Here is a 19,293-nt window from a genome sequence, read left to right as displayed (position 1 = left end):
ACAACTCCCGGCGTGCCGCGGGGCCGGGGCGGGACGCGCCGTGGGGCCGGCCGGGAGCGCGGCGGGTGCGCGGCGGAGAGCCCGGGCCGGGCCGGGCCGAGCCGAGCCGGGACGAGCCGAACCGGGCTGAACCGGGCCGGGGCCGCAGCGGTGAGTGCGGGCCGGGCCGGGCAGGGCCGGGCCGGAGGGGGGGGGGGGGGGTCCCGCGGCGAGGCCGAGCCCCCCCGGCGTGCAGCGGGGGCAGGGGGGCGGCGGCCGGTCCCGGGGCGCAGCCGGCTCCGGTGATCCCCTGCAAAACCGGGGGCTGCTGCCGGGGGCTGGGGGCGATCCCCGGGTCCCCGCTGGGCAGCGGCCGGGGCTTTGTTCGGAGCTGGGCGGGGGGAGGGACCCCCGGCGGACAGCCCCGACCTGTAGCGCTGCCCGGTGCCCAGTGCCCCCGCAACGGGGCGGGGGGGGCGGGGATCGGGGGGAGGGGGGGCAGAGATCCGGAGGGGGACACAGATCGCTGAGGGGGGTACAGATCCCACGGGGGGGGGGGCACGGATCCCACGGGGGGGGCAGAGATCCAGAAGGGGGCACAGATCCCATTGGGGGGGCACAGGTCCCACAGCAAGGCACAGATCCCACAGCGGGACACAGATCCCACGGGGGGGGGCACAGATCCCACAGCAGGGCACAGATCCCACGGGGGGGGGCACAGATCCCATGGGAGGGGGGGGCACAGATCCCACAGCAGGGCACAGATCCCACAGCGGGACACAGATCCCACGGGGGGGGGCACAGATCCCACAGCAGGGCACAGATCCCACGGGGGGGGGCACAGATCCCATGGGAGGGGGGGGCACAGATCCCACAGCAGGGCACAGATCCCACAGCGGGACACAGATCCCACAGCGGGACACAGATCCCACAGGGGGGCACAGATCCCATGGGGGGGGGGGGGGCACAGATCCCCCAGCAGGACACAGATCCAGCTGCTGCTGTGCCCCCCCACAATTGCTCTCGCTTCTTCTGCTGCTTGCATCAGCCGGGGCCTCATCCTGACCCCCGTCCCGCCGCTGCCCCGGGTCCTGGGTTCACGGCCAGGCTCCGGCCCGGCAGAGCCTCCAGCGGCCCAGCTCGGGGCCACAAAGCAGTGCTGGTTAGTCCGACGTGCCAGCACCTTCCCCTATCAGCCGCCTTTACGTGCAGCCAACATCTTCGAGGCACTCGATAACTCCGGCTCTCGCAAAGAAGGGTTTAAAATATTTATTTGCTGGGGAGATGGCGAGTGCTGTTGCTGCCAGAGATAGGGATTGCGGCTCTGCCGCGGCTCCCCCGGATCACAATCGCTTGCATGCTGGGAACGCTCAGGAAGATCGCCCGAGATAAGCACCTGCTGCCTTCCTCACCTCTGCGGTCCTCAGATAAAGCTCCCGCACGGAGCAGGCAGCGGGCGAGGCGGCCAGCAGCAGGGTGCAATCCTGCAGCACCCCGGGGAACGGCTGTCGGGAAGAGCCGTGCCCTGCCCGGCGTTCTGGGTCACGGCTGAGCAGCGGGACGGGGCGGGGGGTGGTGGTTGGGCTCCCCCCGGGGAGCAAAAGAAGAGGTGGGGAAGGAGCTGCGCCTCGGGGCGCTGGTGGCATGGCTTTAGGCATGGTCCTCCAGCAGCTGCTGACGTTGGGCTGTTTCCCCTTTTTGTAGAAGCAGGGAGGTGCTGTCACGTCAGCTGCTGGCAGCCCCAAAGCACCTTGCTCGGAGCCCCGGGACAGGTCTGGTTCTCCCGAGGGAGCCCTGGGCAGCCGGGAGCTCACGAGTGACGGGTGGGCAGTCGGTCAGGCAGGCACAGAAAGGCCCGGGCAGAGAGGAAGGGCTCAGCTCCTCCATCGCGTGCGCTGTTTGTGTCCCACCACGACTTTTTCCCTCCTTGGATGGCCACCGTCCAACGTCAGCGCAGTCCTGACCTTCACACCCGGTCTGTTGAAACATCCAAACTTTTCTGTCCTGAAACGGCGCTGCACGACTGGGAAGGGCAGCTCAGCAGCCAGCTGCTGCAGGGGCGGAGCTGGAGTTCCTCCCGCTTTTGTGTCTCGCCTTGGTGTTTTTTTTGTTTTTTTTTTTTTTTTTTTCCTGCAGGTGAACAAATCCCCGGTGTAAAATCAGAAAGCAAACAACATGGGGTCGGGGATGGGGGTAGGGATCTGAGCTTCGGCAGCGCGCTCCGTCAGCCAGACTTTTGCAATAACGTGCAAAGCTCTGTGTGCAATCTGAAGTGAGCAAAGAGCTTGGGCAAGGGCTGCGAACACGAGGTCAGAAATGGGAAAGATTCGCAAATGAAATATTTTTAAGGTGGGGAAGGCAGTGTTAGAAAAGCATGCAAAATTATCCTAATAATAGGACCTAACGCTTGCCGTCGCCACAGCTGTCTTGCAAGGCTGAATTCACCTCCTGTGCTGTTTGTACTCGCATTTCACCACTCCAGTCATTTTTACAAGCAAGGAAACTGAGGCAAAGGGAGGAGGATTGCTTCACGTGCAACGTCTGAGCTTGGCCCTTTGCCACCCAGCCTCAGCTCTGCAACTGCCCTCGTTTGCAGGTGGCGCCGGGTGGAAGTTGCTCCTTGTTTTTTGACCGCCAGACTCACAGTTGTCCCCAGATGGAAACTGCGCTTTTATTCCTCAACATCCAGGCTGCCCCTCCAGCTGTAGGCCTGCGGGCTCCTGCGGCCCTCGGATAACGGCATCACCTCGAGAAAAGAGGGGGAGCGGGAGGGCCTGGAAGATGTCACCACCCCAGTTCCAAAGAGGAAACAATCTTCTCTTTCTGTGTTAATTAAACTCGATTTTAAAGCTTCCGGCGAGGCCGTTCAGCATCAGGCTTCCTGCACCGTCGAGTTGCTCCGAACCTCCGCTGTGCCGCTAACGCCGCTGCGCGGTTTGTCTCCATTCTCTTTGCTGCTATCTTCTGAGTACTTGAGGACTATTCATCACATCTTTCTTGAGTGTTCTCTAGACTAAACAAACCCATTTCCTTCAAGCTGTCCTTGCAGGTCATGTTTTTCCTACACCTCTGCTCATTCTCACAGCTCTCCCCTGGACTCCCTCCAGCTCCTCCCAGCACTGGACAGTATTCGAGCTGAGGCCTTACCAATATCGAGGAGAATTATTTCCTTTGTCTGGCAAGCAGCACTCCTGTTTATGCATTCCACAGCGGTGGTTGCTTTTTCTTTCTCTTTTTCCCAGTAGTATGACATTTTGGACTTGGGTTACGCCTCGCTGCAGCCCCCAGATTTCCTTTCAAAAGCCTTTAGGAGCTGCAGCAGATTCGGGACGGAGCTGCTCTCCCAGCCAGGCCTGGAGCGCTGAACTCCGGCTCCGAGTCCTGCTTCCAGACCAAGCTTCCTCGTCGGGAGTGCCCGGTAGCTGACAGCCTCTCACCCAGGAGAGGTGCCAAGAGGCTGAGCGACCTGCAGATCTGTAGGGTTTTTTTTCTGCAAGGGAAACAAAAGCCTTCTCCAGATGTGAACCACCTGGGTAGCAGAAGTAGCTGAGCATCCATCAGCTCACCTGGCAGCCTCTGGTGCTGAGCAAGCACCGGCTGAAAGTGGCAGCGAGCGTCCCAGGAGCTGCAGAGTCGAGCACGAGCCGTGTGCGCGAGCCCTGGGCAGGAGCAGGAGAGCACAGCAGCTTCTGAAACAAGCCAGGCCCAGCGCTCCGTAAGGGAACTCGCAACAGCTGGCAGCGACATCCAGCGCGTAATGTTAGATCTGGCTCGGGCTCGCCTCTTGAGACTGCGAGAGCTGGAGAGAACAGCAACTTGTTCTTCAGCTGTGGGAACGAAAGCAGCAACAACACAAGGCTAGACAGCAGGAAAAAGCCCTCACCTCGGGGTCCTCTGCAAGGAGGGACGGGCTGTAGTACCTAACGAAACCACGTTTCCTTGGGACGTGGACAGTGAGGATTTCATGCAAGGCCTTCCACATGTGAAGACAGTCTGCCTTACAGGGGTTTTAATTTGCCTCTTTGCTGTGATCCCTGAAAAGCGGTATGGCAGCCCTCATCTTCTCAGTAAGCCTAAAATGTGACCAATACCTGCTGCTGGTAGCTATCAGCGCAGCAGTCCGAAAAGCCACAGCGTTGTCCATAGGGCACCGGTCCAAAAACTGCTGGTGTTACCCACTTGCAATCTGAAAGGATAACGCTGTCTTGCGTCCTCATCTCCCTGGGATTGCTTAGAAAAACCTGAGCTCCAAGTCTCCTTCCCTACAGGGGAATTCTGCTACCACTGCCCCCATCCCGCAAGCCTTAAATTGGAAAACTTACAGACCAGACCAGGAGACCAGCGAGCCTCCAGAGCATGCAGAACCCTCCTGAATTATGCGAACTAACCGGGTGATCTGTTGATAAATAGCTGCTTTGCCTTCACTCTTCAAATACTGGCGCTTGCTTTCTTAGTTTAAAGTACGTTGAACCCAGAAACATGTAAGAAACTTCATGAGCCAAGTGCTTCCATTATTAATACTGTGATGATGGCTTAAAAAGCACTTAAAGTATTCATCTGAGTCTTGTGAGTCTTGTCAGGCAGGACTCGCGTTGAACATTGACATCTTGGTTCCAGGAAAACGCTTCACACGTAGCTTCTGTCACAGACAGGCTCCCCACACGCTGTTCCCAAACGCGAGCTGCTCCCAGATTCAGCCTCCCCTCAGAAACATCAGTAACAAGGTGCAGAGAAATGAACCAACGCGGGATTTTTTTATAGCAAACAAAAATTTCAGCTTGCTTAACAGCAAGACCCTCCACCCCCGCTGTGCTTAGCTGAGAAATTTGGACGGAGGGTTAGAGCGGTCCGAGTCCTAACCCGACTCTGCTTTAGTTTCAGGGGTGCCCAACTGACACGAGAGCCACCATGAACGTGGGAACGGCACACAGCGAGGTGAACCCCAACACCCGTGTCATGAACAGCCGCGGCATCTGGTTGTCCTACGTCCTTGGAATCGGCCTGCTGCACGTTGTGCTCCTGAGCATCCCCTTCTTCAGCGTGCCCGTGGTTTGGACTCTCACTAACATCATTCACAACATGGTAAGGAAGCGGCGTGGTTGGTTTGACTTCTGGGGCACGGAGAGGTAATCTCTCTGCACCAGCTGTTCTTTTGAGAGAGATCTAATCCAGCTCTTGTTGACACAGTTCCTTTCTCTGTTTCCAAAGACGTGGGGTAAGTTACTCAACCTCCAGCCCTCAGACTGCGCCTTTTCCTCTAGGTCATATATTTAAATCCAGCCTAGGTACTGATAAGACTCCAAGCATCTGGTAAGGCTGCCCAGAGGGGACACAACTGATTTGCCTGCAGAGCAAGTCCCTTCGCTGTGTCCACCCTAGCAGAGGAATAGCTGTACCAGGCCACAGAAGCTGGCGTGGCAGCTTTCACTTGGGTTGATACAATCAGACTGGATCAGCCTCGTCACAGTTAGAAAGCAAGATTAACCCTCAGCTCGCTCTGCTTAAAGCAAAAGATTGGTCCAGAGACAGATTCTCCCCTTGTAAGCATCAGGTACCCAAATGACAATGTGTCAGAGCATCGGGCTAGGGGAAGCGGGGCGCCTGCTCCGTTCACACAGCGCGGTCTTGTGCTGTGCTGCAGCCATGCAGTGACAACTTCCCCAGTGAGCAGAAGAAAACCATGCTCTGTTTAACTGCTCACTTCCGTGCCTCTGCCATCCCGTTGTTCAAGTCTTAGCACGCTTGGGTCCTAGGGCTCGAGCAGACCTCTCCACAGCCATTCGCCCTCAGGCGAAAGAGGCAGAATACTTCAGAGGCGCAGCAATCAGTTTTGTGTCATTTATTTTAAATAGCATCTCGGCCCAAGACTATCCCAGCAACAAAAAACATCCTTATCGGGGACCCTCACGCTCATATTATTCACATCTCTAGTGAAAAGAAAACAACACGCCGGCTAGAACTGCTAGGGGCTGAGTTCAGTGCATGCTACCTGCATTTCATCCAGCTCCTTCCCCTGCTCTCCTCTGCCAGCTTAAGTGCTTAGGTCCTGGGAGCAGAAAGGAGTTAAAGCCAGCAATGGCTGTGCTTGAAAGATGTGTCTGACCGAGCCAGACGCTTGCTGCTTATCTCTAAGTCGTGTTCCACTTTCAGGTTAACTTGTAATCAGAATAGTAACAGACCCTTACTGCCTGCAGGTCTAGCAGCGCTTTTTTTAGAAAGCATTTAGCATTGCTGCTGCACGGTAGAGCGAGTCCATGCTAATCTCCCGACCCAAGTGCTGTAATCCTGCAGCTACCTTCTTCCCTCATGTGCAAGAGCTGAGTGAGGGGCCCCACATGCAACAGCCAAGCCTGGGAGAGCCCCGGCTAGTGTCCTTCACCCTAACTCACTGCTTCAGAAGCCGCTGTTTGAGTTTGCCAGCAATGGCAATGCGTCCCTCTAGCGGGACAGCGTGCTGGTGCAAGCTGCCTGCCCGAAACCTCTCACCGCTGTGCTGCGCGTGCTGAAGTTGTGCCATTCGTTGCGTTGATCCCGCTGTACGTGTGTTTGCTGCAGAGCATGTACATCTTCCTACATACCGTGAAAGGAACCCCTTTTGAGACGCCAGATCAGGGGAAGGCTCGGCTGCTCACGCACTGGGAGCAGATGGACTACGGCGTGCAGTTCACAGCGTCCCGCAAGTTCCTGACCATCATGCCCATCGTACTGTGAGTACCGCAGGGCAGCTGAGCTGCCTCGTGTCCTGTGCTGGTCAGCGCTCCTGCTGCCCGTGCTGTCTGGGGAAACAGAACGCATGAAGTGGTGTTAATTCCTCGTTTTGTTCCCTGCCTTTCCAGGTATTTTCTAACCAGCTTTTACACAAAGTATGACCGGATACACTTCGTAATCAACACCATCTCCCTAATGAGCGTCCTGATCCCCAAGCTGCCTCAGTTTCACGGAGTCCGGATCTTTGGGATCAACAAGTACTGAACTGCGTAGACGGAGCGCATGGAAGAGGAGCAGAGGCGAGGGGAAGTTCCTTCTCTCTTGCTCTGTTTCTTCACCCCCATGCCCACTGGGATCTGATTTCACAGCGGCTGTTTAAACGCAGTACCCAATAGACATATACCGCATGCTGGATCCTCATGCCCAATAAATCTAAACAAGCTCCAGAGTAGAGTTTAGCGCGGAGCAGGATACATGACGCTGGATTTTCTTTTATTCCAGCGTCATAAATAGATGGAGATACACTGAGACTTCAAGGTACAAAGAGGATGAGTTACGGGAAGATCGTCATCTATCCCAGACATTGAACGGCGAGAACAGGGATGAGGGGAAAAGCTTTTAGTGCTGGTACTATTGCTGTGGTAAATGCACTTTAACATACATTTCCCTTTCTGAAGCTAGGTGCTTTAAGCGATGTGTGGGGAAGTTCAAAGGGAGACAGCCAGACTTCCCCAATAGTTGATTGTTTTGGGGTTTGAGTCCCATTTTGGGGCAGGGGAGGAGAGGGAGGGGGAACAGAATGACAGATTTGCATTTTGAAATCTTTTACGCCACTGAGAAAGGAAGTTCTTTTACTAAAAACAGTACAGGAAAGAATCACCTGCAATTTGACAAAGCTTTCAGTTTTCTGTGGTACCATTCGTGTGGTTCAGGGAAGAGATTACCAGACCCTAAGCTACAGTTGTTACTTCCAACTTGTACCAGAATTTGTCTGGGTAACGTTGCTCCCAAGCCCAAACCACTAAAATTTTAAAGCACGCTGAGCACTCAGGCAGTGCAGCGTTTGGATTAAAGGCCAGGTTGCAGCTCATTTTAATGATTAACTACAAATGCCACTGAGGTACTTGGTACATGGAGATTGCATGAGCATGGGAGAAGCTGCCGACTGATGGGTACAGGCCAAGCGAGAGATGGACGGCTGCCTGCTATAATCAGTGGCAATAATTGGAATTTTTCTCCTCCATCCGTCTCCTTGGTCTCTTGGGTCTGCGTACACGTTACTGAGATCTGCCAGTCCTAACTGTGGACTTGACATGCAAGCCTCCATGTGGCAAACAAGTGATGCCTGACTGCCTGGCACTCAGCGCCACGCGCAAATGCTGCAGCAGCAGCCCCTGGGCCCAGGGTGATGCTGCCAAGGGTGAGGGAGCTGCAGGAGGGCAATGCTAACGAGCGGCACGCTGAAGTGACCAAGAGAAGGGTGTTGCGGGGCACTGAGGACAACAGATGATTTGGTACAGGAAGAAAAATGAGCCTTTTCCCCCATAAAACTACCACCTGAATGAAAAAAGGTCTGCAGGTTTAGACTTCCTGGCTGAGATGCCTTTCTGCTGTTCAAAGCAATCGGTTTTTCTTTTGGGTTGCGTGCCCGATGAAATGTGTTTTTCCTCATGCTTCCCCTGTAAACTTAGGAAAGCCTGTATTTTTTGTTGTCTTAGTGCTTATATTGTCTCACACTGACAATGGTAGAAACTTTTTTAGTATGCTGGTTTTGTTCCTGCATTAGCTAAGCCTAGCTTAAGAAGTCACAGTGGATATTGAATTGATCGATGGTCTGAGCATAGGACAGAGGAACTCCAAGTTCACATGTAAGATCCAGTACTACTCCATGCGTAATTTGAGGCAAGCTGCTTTACCTCTCTGTCTCAGATTAACTACCAGACTGCTGCAGAGAAGAGAGAAAACACTTAGCATACCTCAGAGGGATGCTGGAACGCATAGAGAATCATTACCTAATATGTTTGAAAACCAGAAATATTTTAAGTGAAAACGAAGCTTTCGAGAAAGTAGAAAGAAGATTTCAAGAAGGTAGAAAGAGAAGAGCTTGGCTTGATATTTGAGCGCTGTTCTCCAGAGAGAGTTTGGCAGATGTGTAGCGTACTTGATTGGGGAGGGGTTTTAAACCTTTTAACCACCACGACATAGGGACTGCTGCTTTAGTTAAAGTACTATATTCCCTAAAGCTAATATACTCTTTAAGCTACTAGACAATGACTTTTGATGAAAAAAAAAAAAAGTGTTTTTGGAATAGAACTGTTTTGTCAATCAGCTGAGTACTTTTGAAATTAGTAAGAGATCGCCGATGCCCGGAACGCTTACGGAAAGACCGCTGCCCTCAAAGGTGCAATGCCTGTTCTTAACGGGGTGGCTAAGGCTGCATCCGTAAGGCAGACCGTGCTGCTCAGCGGATCCGAATTCCTGATAGCACACACAACATCTGGTAAATCTCCAGAAGGAAGAACACTATTCATTTAGGTAGAATACGAGGGGGGGAACATCAACTTTTTTGCAACAATAACAGTAGCTATACCAAGGGTGCTTTTGCTTAAAATATTACTTCCATAGATACAGACATATACTGATTATTTCTAAGTATATGTGCCTCACTCAAAGCCAGAGCAGTTTTGATATTTTTAGCATAAGCACAAATTGAAGGTAGAGGATCAGCTTTCTACAAAGTACAGCGCTGTAGGTGCATCAAACGCCTTGGCATTATAACAGCTGAGGATCTGGATATATATTATTTGTGCTGTTAACTGACACTATGGACATTTGATGCATTTTGTTAAATTAAAGGTCATCGGTAAAACAACAGAGGATGGAATTCCAAATTTCTGGAAAAGGCTGTTTTTAAAGCCCAGAGCCTAAAATGTTGGGCAAAGCCTTAATTATAATAGTAAGCTTTTCTGATATACTTTATTGACACTGAAATCATTAAAATAGCCATTACACAAGTGTCCATATTTGGGGTCACATGGCAAATGACATTCTTTCCAAGGCAGGTGTAGCATTTTTTGCCACAAAATATCTGGAGTTAACTTGGACTCATACAGTTAATCCAATCAAGTGAAATATAAATGAAAACTGGAGAAATATGGGCAGAACTGAGAGCAAGAGTTGAAGAAAGATTTCATGTTAATAATATGGTGTATTGAGTAGCTTCATTAGATTTATAATTACTTGAACAGTTATTGATCTGATATCTTCCTTAAGATCCCATCTTAAGGGTAGGTAGAAGAAATAATCAAAAATAAGAAAGGAACCATAAAAAAAAAAAAAAAAAGCTTTGGGTACTGCTGGTCAAGCCACCTTCATGTGAGTTTTGTGGCTGGTTCCTTCCTGCCAGTGTCATAGGAGCGAGTCGTACCTGACCAAATTTTCTTTGTTGCGGTGGTGTGAAAGTAATGAATACAGTTCTGGGTGTCCTGGAACTCCGTACTGAAACCACTTCTGGGTTACTCGTTTGCTAAATTCATATGGAAGTGAGTTCAGTGCTTGAAGGCTAATCTTGCGCACACAAAAGTTAATGAACTTAGTCAAAACACTAAAAATCTCATGGGGTAAGTCATTTCTGAGAAAAGGGACGTTGGAACAGCACGGACAGGAGGAGGGGTTTTTAGACATATGTTTGCAGCTGGCATAGCGATGATCCAAGGGCAAAGCCTACCTTGTGTGCTGAGAGTCAGAACGGGAGCCCAAAGACTGTCCGCTCCTTCTTTTAGGCTGTGGAATTTTCTCCGGTACCTCTGTGAAGGAGATAATTGAGCATTATTGATTTTAAACAGGATTTTGATCACATTGCACTTGACAGATTTTCCCCGTGAACTTACACTGTACACAGTAACGAGGATAAACTTCAGCTGGAGAACTAAGGTGTGTGACTCCTTGTGTGACTGAGAAACAATGACTGGGCAAGTAGGTACTTAAAATGCTTTTCTTTTTTGTTCTGCGATGAATGCAGGAGAAAAGCTTCAGAAACCCACCCCTTGAGCAGTTCACAGGCACTGGCAAGCAGCCATCCCTCCGCCTGAGCCTGATCTTGCGGGCAAGGCCTCCTCTAAGCCATCATTAAGACAGTGCACCTATTAACGCCATGTGGAAGCCGCTGCACCAGGGAAACGAGGGAACAATCAAGTGCTACCAGTTGGTGAATTAGGGAATCCTGTCTTGTAATTCCTTTAACAGAGCTAGCGGATGTTACACAGTCCAACCCTTTGCAGGAAAAAAAGCCTTTAAAATAAAAACAAAAGCCTGAGGTCTAGGGCTACTTAATTCTCGAGTACTTTTTTTTTAATTCATTGTTTAGTTTTTTGTTTGTTTTAATAGAAGGTTGGTACTGGCCCTTGAAAAGGGGACAGCAGTTGGGTTACCATTGTTAACGCATTAATATTTCTTATTGTGACTTACATTGCTTTATCATCGCGCATAACATATTTTAAGCATGCGAGAGTTTGCGTTTATGTATCCTCCTTGGATGAATTTAAGTGAGCTAAATTAGTTTTGTTTTTTTAATGGAACATTCTGACATTGTACATAGTTTTAGGGTTGTTTTGTTTTTTCTCCCAGTAGCCCTTCTTTTTGCTGTGGATACCGAAGTCTCATGTAGAGAACTTTCTAAAATAAAAGTGTGAATATTTTTATTACTCCTTTGTACAGCATTCTAAGAGAAACTAATAAAGTAAGTATTCATGTAAAAGCTCGTACTCGATTCCTTGAATTCCCACGTGGACCGGTTTTGCTTTTAAACGTGCAGCTGGAAGCCCACCAGGCCAGGGGCTGCAGCGAAGCAAAGAGTTGGCCAAGGAGACCGCTCAACAGAGGCTGCTGAAGGCACCGCACACCTCGCAGCTTGGCGCTGTCGCAAGTCTACTGAGATCGCTCCCAGGCCACAACGCGCTGTTCCCCATCCCAGCGGCTCGCGATCGGAAAACCAGAACCACGCCAGAAGCCTGGGAATAACCAACTGGCCTCCAGACGAGTTACCTACGGATGTGGTAACGGAGCATGGCGGCAGACCACAGAATGACCGGTCAGCAAAAAAGCTTTCGGGCAAGGACTTTGCATCTGCAGCTGTTTGCTGACTTTGCCCTTAAAATAAGTTTGGTGCTTCCGGAACCGGCCAGGAAGCAGGCAGGGAGCAGCTGCCTCGCCCCACTGCTGACAGACGCCTGCATCGCTCCAGCGGCACAGACGCACGCCCCGGCCTTTCCCACCACCTGCGAGATAAGAGAAGGCGTTTCGCTCCCCAAACAGGCAGGTACGTTTTTTAAAGCTTTGCGTACAGCAGAGGGGGAGAGCAAATCGTTAGTTCTTGCTAGGTTTTATCTGGTTTTGAAATCTTCCAATGGAATGTGTCCCGCAGGCACTGCCGAATCCATCCCACGTTAGGCAGCCAGGACTGCCGCTTCCCCCGGCAGCGTACCTCCTTCCTGACATGACAGTAACTCCCCAAAGAATCAGACTCACCAAGTCTGGTTTTTTTTCAGTCCCCTGGGGCGCATTAAAGCAAGACAGAGGGAAAGAAAAGCTCCCCACGCACCCCAGATGAATGGGAGCTGTTCGTCTGAGCCACAGGCAGGGAGCTGTTGCTATTTAACAGGACTCGATAAAGCAGGGCGCAGAAGGGAGAGACCACACCAGCACCTAAAGAAGTTTCATTTGTAAATTAAAGTTGTCCTTCCCTGTGCCATACGTACCTATACCGAAGGGCGTAATAAGCAAAACCGAAACTTTGGAGTCGAAACCAGCTGCAACAGGACTCGGAGGGCAATTTCTTTTCTCTCCCTCCAACACCCAGCTTTCCTCCGCGGGGGAACCTGCAGCTCTGCGGGCATGTCATGGTTTGGGGGAGAAGGGGTACAGACGAAACGAACCCGAAATGCTGAGGAACACCTTGGCACAGAACAAGCGTTCCCATTTCCCCAGCCCACTGTCCTCAACGCTTTCACTTCCTTAGAGACCAACGGAATCAGTTTTCTAAGGCTATTTCGAAACAGGGCAAAGCCTTACTCATCCGTCAGGCATCAAGGCCCAAGGGGAAAAACGCAGAAGCAGTGCTTATGAAGAAACTAAAAAAAAACGGCAAAAAAAATGATAAAAAAAAAAGTTAAACCTTGTGTAAGGGCAATGTATTAGAGATTCAAGTATTTAGGACCACGATAGGCGGTATAGACGGTTAAGCAGCCGTGCCTGGTTTTAGTAATGAAAATTGTTACGCTCTGTGCTGGGTACATGCAAGCGATGAAATGTCTCCAGTGAGACCAGCAGCACCGAGGCTCCGTCCCGCAGCAGCAGCTAGCTGCGTTCTCAGTTCTGCAACGACTGAAGTTACACCGCAGGCAAGGATAAGCCCCACTAAGCCTAACGAGCGAGCCACAGCTGCTAATCCTACCTCGCCACGTGCTTCCCTCCAACAACCTTATGCACGCTGCGTCCTTGTACTAATGGAGGCTTTGGGGGGTTATTATCCTTAAAAATTAAGGAGTAATGCATTTTGTTACAGCCTTCTGCTTGTATTACAAGTCACTTTGCTTGTCTTGCCTATTTCCTAAGGCACAAGCACGCTTCCTCTCGGTTCCGGAATTTATCAAGCCGCAGCAGAATGTTTAAAAAAGTCACCCAAAATGTGGCAAAGCAAATGGATCCAAAGGGAGAGCTGGTTCCAGTCGAAAGTATCGTCGACCAAGACCATTTCAGAATTCACTGTCTAGTTAGAAGAAAAAGAAAAACCGCATTCCGCCCATTTCCCTCCTACAAACGGACAGAATATAAACTCCACGACGTGCTGCTGCCTGGAAAAGACGGTAAAAGTGACGGTAAAGTCCACATTTATCATTCTTGCTTATAATTTCCACAGGCAAAACACTTGCATCATCCTGCTTCCTCGCAATGGCTAATTAAGGATTCATTTGTGCCTGAACTCTACCACGCTGCGTCTTTTCTGTATGGACGACAGCCATAACACTGTCTGTGTAACCACGCTAACTAACTCTTCGAATCATTTCAGAGTCCCTTCTCGGCAGAGACCAGCAGGACTCGAGGCAGTATGCAACCGCGGGAAGTGCCTGTGACCGAGTCGATGGGGCTGTGAGCGTTGCCACCGAACCCACGCTGGTAGAACTAGGAGGGTCTGCCTCTTTCTCCAAAAAGTGGTCCATCAAGATGGAAGAAAGGCACCTACCAGTACAGCAACTCGATGTGCTGACGACAGAGAGGTAAGGCAGACACAACCGGAGAACGCGCCCTCCAGTCGTACTCCTCTGCCTCACGCACACAAGGTTTTCTCAACAGCCAACACCGAATTAAAGCCTGAGACCACGCAGGCCGGTAGCTATGCCCACTTCTGGAGGACAGGGAAGAGAGGTGGTAAAGCTGCAGCTTTGTAATGCTTATAGATTTCTTCGTTATTCAGAAAGCGGAGCACCTCCATGCAAGTCAAGCCACCTTTTCTCATGGTTTGTACCCGGCAAGGAGCGCACAGATGAGGACAGATCGCCTACATGGCCGCCCAGGACAGGCCTTGCTGCCATGGTCCCTCTCAGACACAGAAGCGAAATGCAATGAGGACAGCAGGAATTACAGCCTAGTTTCTGCCACCGTTTTCCCCCCCAGAAGCCCCTCACATTGTGATATTTGTGTCCTTGTGTAGCAGGAGAAAGGGGACAAGCTGTGGCTCTAAGTAGGCTACGCTACTTTTGGCATAACTCACATACAGAGGCACGTTTAGCGGAGATATTGCGTCCTTTCTCTCCTCTAGAAAAGTCAACACGAATCACCCCTTCATTCAGCAACTACGGAAGGATGAACAGAATTTATACGTGGTTCACGAAACGATAGAAGCCTCAGAGGAGGTCAGCTATGAAGAATCCACCAAGGCAACAGGAAAATTCGTGGCCCAGCTTTATGCCAAGTTTTTTGCAAAGGTTTGGTTCCTCTCCAGCTCAGGAGTCAGTCCTTCCTGGCCCCCTGCATGCCATTCAGGCCAGTAACAGATTTTATTTTATTTTTTTAACCAACCAGGGTACCAGCATGAGGAAACAAAGCATAACCATACCCAAGGGCTGCATCCTAGCCTTCAGGGTGATCCAGGTGACCATTAAAGATGCGGAATGGGGTGAGTAACTTTCAGAACCTACCAACTCCTCCATTCGGGAAACAACGCAGCAAAAACATTTTCTAAAATGTCATTCAGCCCCTCGGCCACCCGTAGCTCATCTGCAAGCACAAACACAATAGAAATAGCAGAAATCACGTGGGAAAGGCTCAGTACACAAGTTAAAAGGGCAACCTGGGAAAGCAACGCAGTTTGCAGGGAGGGGTGGTAAGAAAATGAAAGCAAGGTAAAGGAAGTCCCAGCTCGACATTTCATGAACTGCAGGGACAGCTCCTCTTGAAAAACTGGCGCAAAGGACAAAGGTGGTTCTGGCTTGTTTTCTTTCCTCCTCAGAAGAAAAGTGCCAGGGAGAAAACCGGGCGGCCGAGGCTTCGGTGGGAGCACTGGGCAGGGGTGCTCGCGCTGGCTAGGCAGAGGAAGGAGGGACATCCCTGACGCCTGCCACGGGATTTGAGATTTGGCTTGCTTCCCCCTGTGCTTCGTGCCTGCGTGGATCCCATCGAGTACAAGAGGCCATTTAAATTCGATGTATTTTAGCACAGGCTTTGGCCAGCACAGGCCCTAATAGGAGGCATGTGACAGCAGAGGAGGGGGTCTAGAAATGACGGAGTTTAAATGAACCCTGAAATGAGCAGGCAGAAGACTGTAGGTAAGGGTGCAAATACCAGTCTGACCCACAGTTACCACGTGAGATTTGAGAACTGTGATACTACTACCTTCAGACTCAAAAAAAAGACCAAACCAACCAACACTACCTCTCCAGCTCTAAATATTTTCTAAATTAGCAACTCCCTTTTTATACTGTTGCAGGTATTCACTATATCCCAGAGAATAATACATCAACATTCGTATCTGATGGTAAGCAACGTACTTCAATACTTCCACTTGCACTACTTTTACCTCATTTGGGTAAGGTGGACTCTCTCGGGCTAGTACGAACCCCACGCAGCAGTGGTTACTGCCACTACTGCCTACTACCTGCGCCGTGACAACTGTCCAACTCAAAACCGGGCATTACTTTCAAAAATACTCCTAGAAATGTTTCGAATTCTAAACTTAGGGATGCCGGTGATCTTTCTGTAGGACTGCCTAGTTTAAAAGAGAAATGTTTGGACACTCTTTCTGGTTTCCAGGTATCACACAGGGACAATTTGGAGTGCTGAAGAAAGAAGTAAAGCAGAACTGCCAAGCTTTCTCCCAGCTGCCTGTTGAGCTGAGGGGCACGTTTTTAGAAGCCATCAAAGTTGCATTGAGAGACAAGGATGTCTTTCAAGAATTGGCCCAGAAAGTAAGCAAAGTTCTTCATACTGCCAGGATTTGTAAGTAAAGATATCTGTTATCAGACCTCCTGTCCCAAGTCTGCTCTTGTACCACAACTACCAACCCCAAATCCTCCACTCAGCACGTGCCTGGTCTCCATCACTGCGCGGAGAAAGGAGGTCCTCAGTACACAGCGAGCTTCTGAAATATGTCCTGAATATAGACTAAATTTATCTGATGGTATCAAAGTATTTAAATTCCATATTCTGCATTTAACTGTGAATGCTAAATGTTCAATGTTAACCTCATAAATAGCTTAAGGAGGAGAAAAAAAAAACGTTACAGGACTTCATACACTTGCTTCTCCGGGTATATTGCAAAGAACTATCAAGAATCGTCTCTTAAATCCTGAAATTTCTCTCTCTTATTGCCCTAGATGGAAGCAGTTTATTATGAAACTAATACTTGTGAGCTGACAACACAGAGCCCAAAGCTAAAAGACATGCTGAGCAGCTTACAGTCTCTTTCAAGAAACGATCTCCATAGCCTGGCAGAAGCAATTTACTACACTCTCGATGCTCTCAGTGGTAAGGCTTTCTGGCCACTTTAACAGGGAAATCCAGTAGTACTAGACTACATTAAGTGCATTCCTACCTGCAAAACTAACAAACTACAGAAAACTTACAGAGAGGCTTGCAGAGAATTTACATAAAGCAACGTAAAGACGGCAAGATTACATGACGGAAACTGCAGTACAAATTCCAAAGTTCTTTTCCCAACGCTGCCACAAAACTCGGTCTGAGCCTCTCGTCAGCCTTCAGCCTGCGCTGCTGCTTGTACACTTGCTAACGTCACCTGTGCACAGAGCAATGGCTTTATTCATCTCACAGGGAGGCCACGCAATTAATTCAGTTCAAGAAGTCTAAAGAACTTCTGACCAAGCAAGCGTTCTGAGCAAGACCGTCACCCTTTTTATCTCGCTAGTTGTCTCTAAAACAAATTGGCGGGTGTTTTGTTACATACCTCTTTTCGTTCTCCAGAGCAAACAGAGGAACAGCGGCTGGTCCTGCTAGAATCCCTGGAAAAGAAGGCTGTGCGACATCAGCGTAACCTGGTGAGAGAACAGAGCATACATTACTGACATCTGGCTGAAAATAAAGCACAGGAGGGCAGGGGGCAGTGTTATGTCAGGCAAAGCAACGTTTCGATTATGGCAATAGCAGCAGTATCACAACTCAAAGTAATGCTGAAAAGAAAGGAATGAATAACTGCTTCAAACTTGGCAGGAATCAAAATACTTACTCTGAAAGGAATCTCCCCCAAACACAAAGATTTCTAACAACTGTTTCACTGATAATAAGCAGTAAATTAGATCCAGCTGACTACCATTTTTCTTGAAAGCATAGTCAGAATTTGCTGGTTTATTTAGCTCCAGATTAAAAAAGAAGAAAACGACCTTTAGTTTTTTTGGACATAACTGGTTTACAGGAAATTGAACTCAATACACAAGCATGAAAATTTCCCAGCGTAAAAGGCCCCATACAGAAAAGTGCATTGTTTAGAGGGCCTGTAAGATGAGAAAGCACTTCACAAGTCAGGGATCATTACTTAAAGCACTTCACAAGTCAGGGATCATTACTTAAGAGCTTCCACAGATGGGACTGTTAAAATTTTAACAATCCCAAAATTTTAACAATCCCATGTTAAGATTTTGCTTTTTTTGTTTTTGCTGCAAAGGTTGAGCGCTTCTTCAAATGCAAGACAGAAGACACAGAGTGGCGTTCTGGTGGGGGTGACATCTTGCTCCCCTTCTCGGCGGATGGGGAAGATAAAACAACCATCGCAATGCTCGAGATGAGTGGAGTGAGGATCCCAAAAAATGAATTTGCTATCTGCGATGAAGAAGGCTTCTTAGCCCTCGAAGCCCTGTACGCATCTCTGTATTCACTAGATCTCCTGAGTAACTCAGAATAGGCTACACATGTCCTCAGTTAGGGCTGATTTAAAGGGAGCGATTTAACAATGTAATTGAAAAGCTATTACCTTAAGTCTCTTTTGAAATTTTATCCCTGTGTAGGCGAGGCACCCTTTTAAGTGCTCAGAGCTGCTTTTCCCACCCATTTTTGAGCAGATTTAAATCAACAAAGCTGCTAATAGAAGCCTGAGGCTGGATATCAACATTAATTTTTCCCCCATGTGAATGTAGAGTGCTAACTGAATAACCCACTACCCCAGAGAGTCCCAGTCCCGTCAGCCGTACTGCACGTGATCACTTTTAATGAAAAAAATTAATCAAAAAGGTACAGAGATACACTGCAATCATTCACAAATACTTGGAAGGTGAAGGCCTGGGTGCATTTCCATCCCTGTGCGACAGCGGGGAGCCCTGGGACCTCAGGGCATTTTGGTGTCCCACACGCAGTGAAACGGCGCCGTGACCCCACAACAACACCCCCCAAGTGGTAGTGAGGCGTAAGGGCTACAAAGATGGTTAGAGGACCGGAGTATGTCTTGTATGAGGACAGGCTGAAAGAACCAGGCCTGATCAGCCTGGAAAAGAGAAGTTTGAGGGGAGACCTCATTAATGTATTAATGGTATCGAGAGGATGGAGCCGGTCTCTTTTCGGTTGTGCCCAGCGACAGGACGAGAGGCGGCGGGCACAAACTGAAGCACAGGAGGTTCTGGCTGAATGTGGGGGGGAGCACTTCTTTACTGCGAGGTGACAGAGCATCGAAACGGGTTGCCCTGAGAGGTTTTGGAGTCTCCTTCTCCGGAGATATCCCAAAACCCAGGTGGGTGCCATCCTGTGCAAGGGGCTCTGTGTGACCCTGCTCGGCCGGGGGGTTGGACTGCGTGGTCTCCGGGGGTCCCTTCCAACCTCAGCCATTCTGCTTTTGTGATTCTGTGAAATGACTACTGCTTTAAAATAATGACACGAATGTCCTGAGCGCTGCTTAATAAAGAACAATCCCTTATGGAACACTGGGATGCTCGTAAACGCAATTTGTGAACACGGGGGTGCTTGTAAAGGCAACTTGTGAACCCGCGGGTGTTTTCAGCCACCCAGAGCCACCCACCGGAGGCCTGGCCCCACACAGCCCCCGGGGCACCGGAGCCCTGAAGCGGGCAGGGCGGGCGGAACGGGCCGGGGCGGGGGACCGAGACTGAGGCG

At 50.0% G+C, this 19,293-nt stretch overlaps 2 protein-coding genes across 3 annotated transcripts; both read left to right on the top strand.

Annotated features, from left to right (window-relative positions):
* ORMDL3 (ORMDL sphingolipid biosynthesis regulator 3) lies at positions 1-11,443 on the top strand. Its single transcript, XM_066981449.1, has 4 exons — positions 1-150; positions 4,855-5,061; positions 6,535-6,686; positions 6,816-11,443. The coding sequence occupies exons 2-4, from the start codon at positions 4,888-4,890 to the stop codon at positions 6,949-6,951; spliced, it is 462 nt and encodes a 153-aa protein (XP_066837550.1). The 5' UTR covers positions 1-150; positions 4,855-4,887; the 3' UTR covers positions 6,952-11,443.
* Positions 11,444-11,594: 151 nt separating this feature from the next.
* On the top strand, positions 11,595-19,101 carry GSDMA (gasdermin A). 2 transcript variants are annotated; one of them, XM_048055426.2, is made up of 10 exons: positions 11,595-12,004; positions 13,300-13,562; positions 13,754-13,961; positions 14,504-14,669; positions 14,767-14,860; positions 15,671-15,718; positions 15,994-16,148; positions 16,557-16,707; positions 17,161-17,234; positions 17,858-19,101. In XM_048055426.2, the coding sequence occupies exons 2-10, from the start codon at positions 13,349-13,351 to the stop codon at positions 18,092-18,094; spliced, it is 1,347 nt and encodes a 448-aa protein (XP_047911383.2). In that variant the 5' UTR covers positions 11,595-12,004; positions 13,300-13,348; the 3' UTR covers positions 18,095-19,101. The 2 variants fall into 2 exon arrangements, with proteins under 2 accessions (XP_047911383.2, XP_066837549.1); XM_066981448.1 differs by having other exon boundaries at positions 13,250-13,562.
* Positions 19,102-19,293: the final 192 nt, after the last annotated feature.

This window comes from Anser cygnoides, chromosome 22 (genome assembly GCF_040182565.1).
Source record: "Anser cygnoides isolate HZ-2024a breed goose chromosome 22, Taihu_goose_T2T_genome, whole genome shotgun sequence".
Taxonomy (NCBI): Eukaryota; Metazoa; Chordata; class Aves; order Anseriformes; family Anatidae; genus Anser; species Anser cygnoides.
The sequence above is the reverse complement of the archived record's forward strand: the minus strand, read 5'-3'. Positions and strand labels throughout refer to the sequence as shown.